At 60.8% G+C, this 1,345-nt stretch overlaps 1 protein-coding gene across 1 annotated transcript; it reads right to left on the bottom strand.

Annotated features, from left to right (window-relative positions):
• Window positions 1-6: 6 nt before the first annotated feature.
• LOC102497619 (CMRF35-like molecule 1) lies at window positions 7-1,338 on the bottom strand. The gene is made up of 3 exons (XM_006160942.3): window positions 1,110-1,338; window positions 712-855; window positions 7-308 (listed from the first exon to the last, which is right to left on the bottom strand). Exons 1-3 carry the CDS (start codon window positions 1,122-1,124, stop codon window positions 153-155), a joined length of 315 nt encoding a protein of 104 aa, XP_006161004.1. The 5' UTR covers window positions 1,125-1,338; the 3' UTR covers window positions 7-152.
• Between the last annotated feature and the right edge of the window lie 7 nt (window positions 1,339-1,345).

Here is a 1,345-nt window from a genome sequence, read left to right as displayed (position 1 = left end):
ATGACCGAAGACGCTAACGAGCTACCGATTTGCGGTGTCAGCTGGTCAGCCACTGGTCAGTCCTGGTGAGAGGACCAGGGCAGAAAGCAGACAAGGCAGGACGGTGGTCACGGGCTTTGAGTGGGGTCCGAGAGGAGAGCCCGAAGGACAAGCTAAGACTTCCTGATGGTGCTGTACTCCGTGGGCTCCTCGGAGCTCACATTGGGAACGCAGGTGACGAGGTAGCTGGTGTTGCCATAGGTCGGCTCCTGATCCAAGACGTCCAGAGTCAGGGACGCATAGGACACCTCCTCACTCGGTAACGGAGCCTGCAAGAGACGGCCCAGGTCAGAGGGGCTGGCTGGACGGAGGAGCCCTCTGATGAGGTTGGGGCAGGGGACCCGTTAGGGCCCCTGAAATCCACTCCTAGCCCTCTGGATTCCTGCCTCCCCTTGGCCAGGCCCCCTGAGCTTTGGCCACACCAGCAGATGTGCCCTCTGTCCAGGCCAGGCAGCTTCCTGTGGTACCCCAAGGCCCTCACACCCTCTGGCTCTCTCCGGCTCAGTGCAAGAGCCGCATCTGATCAGTCCCTGTGTCCCTGGGCCTGAGACCTGCTGTGGGGACACTCCCAGATGGGGGGGCTCCTGCAGCAAGTCCAGCACTGACGCTCCTCAGCTGTGCCCACATGGCTGTCCCTTCCCCTTTCCACAGCAGCACCCACTGAAGACGCACCATAGTGACATACTCTACTTCTGCCTGGTCGTCCTGGGCGGAAGAGGATTTCGTGGAGGCCTTTTTCCTGGAGGAGCCTCGGGGGGTCTTGGTCTGCAGAGTCAGGTTGGCATAGCAGAGCTCGCCCTCCAGGGACTGTGGTACCTGCGAGAGGGGCACAGGCTAGGGGTCAAAGGACCCGCCGCAGGCACAGGGGTCCTCTGCTTCCCAGGGCCCCTCAGCACCCTCCATGTCCCCCCTTCTCAGTCTCCCAGGCCCCTCAGCCCTCTTCCCCTCTGGCTGTTTCCAGGCCCCCCAGCTTCCCTCCAGGGGTACACGGATACTGTGGCAGTGGGTACATTTGGACCCTAGGGCTCCCGGAAGATGGAAGACAGGGAGGACCTCAGGACCTCTCTTACCTGCTCTGGGGACATCCCAGCAGCTAAAAGACAAAAGCAAACTGAATTAGGGAGCCCGTCCCCATCATTCACAGGACCCTAGGTCTACGGGAGAGGAATCTGGAAGAAAGGCAGGGAATTAGGCTCCAGGCTCAGAGATGGTGGACCGGGCCCTAATCCTCGTTCCTCAGATGACACACGGTGACATCGTCACATCCTCTCTCTGAGCCTGAAAAAGAGAGGGCCTTCAGCCCACT

The sequence above is a fragment of the Tupaia chinensis genome, unplaced genomic scaffold, assembly GCF_000334495.1.
Source record: "Tupaia chinensis unplaced genomic scaffold, TupChi_1.0 Scaffold135111_1, whole genome shotgun sequence".
Lineage (NCBI taxonomy): Eukaryota > Metazoa > Chordata > Mammalia > Scandentia > Tupaiidae > Tupaia > Tupaia belangeri.
This window is presented reverse-complemented; position numbering and strand designations above follow the sequence as displayed.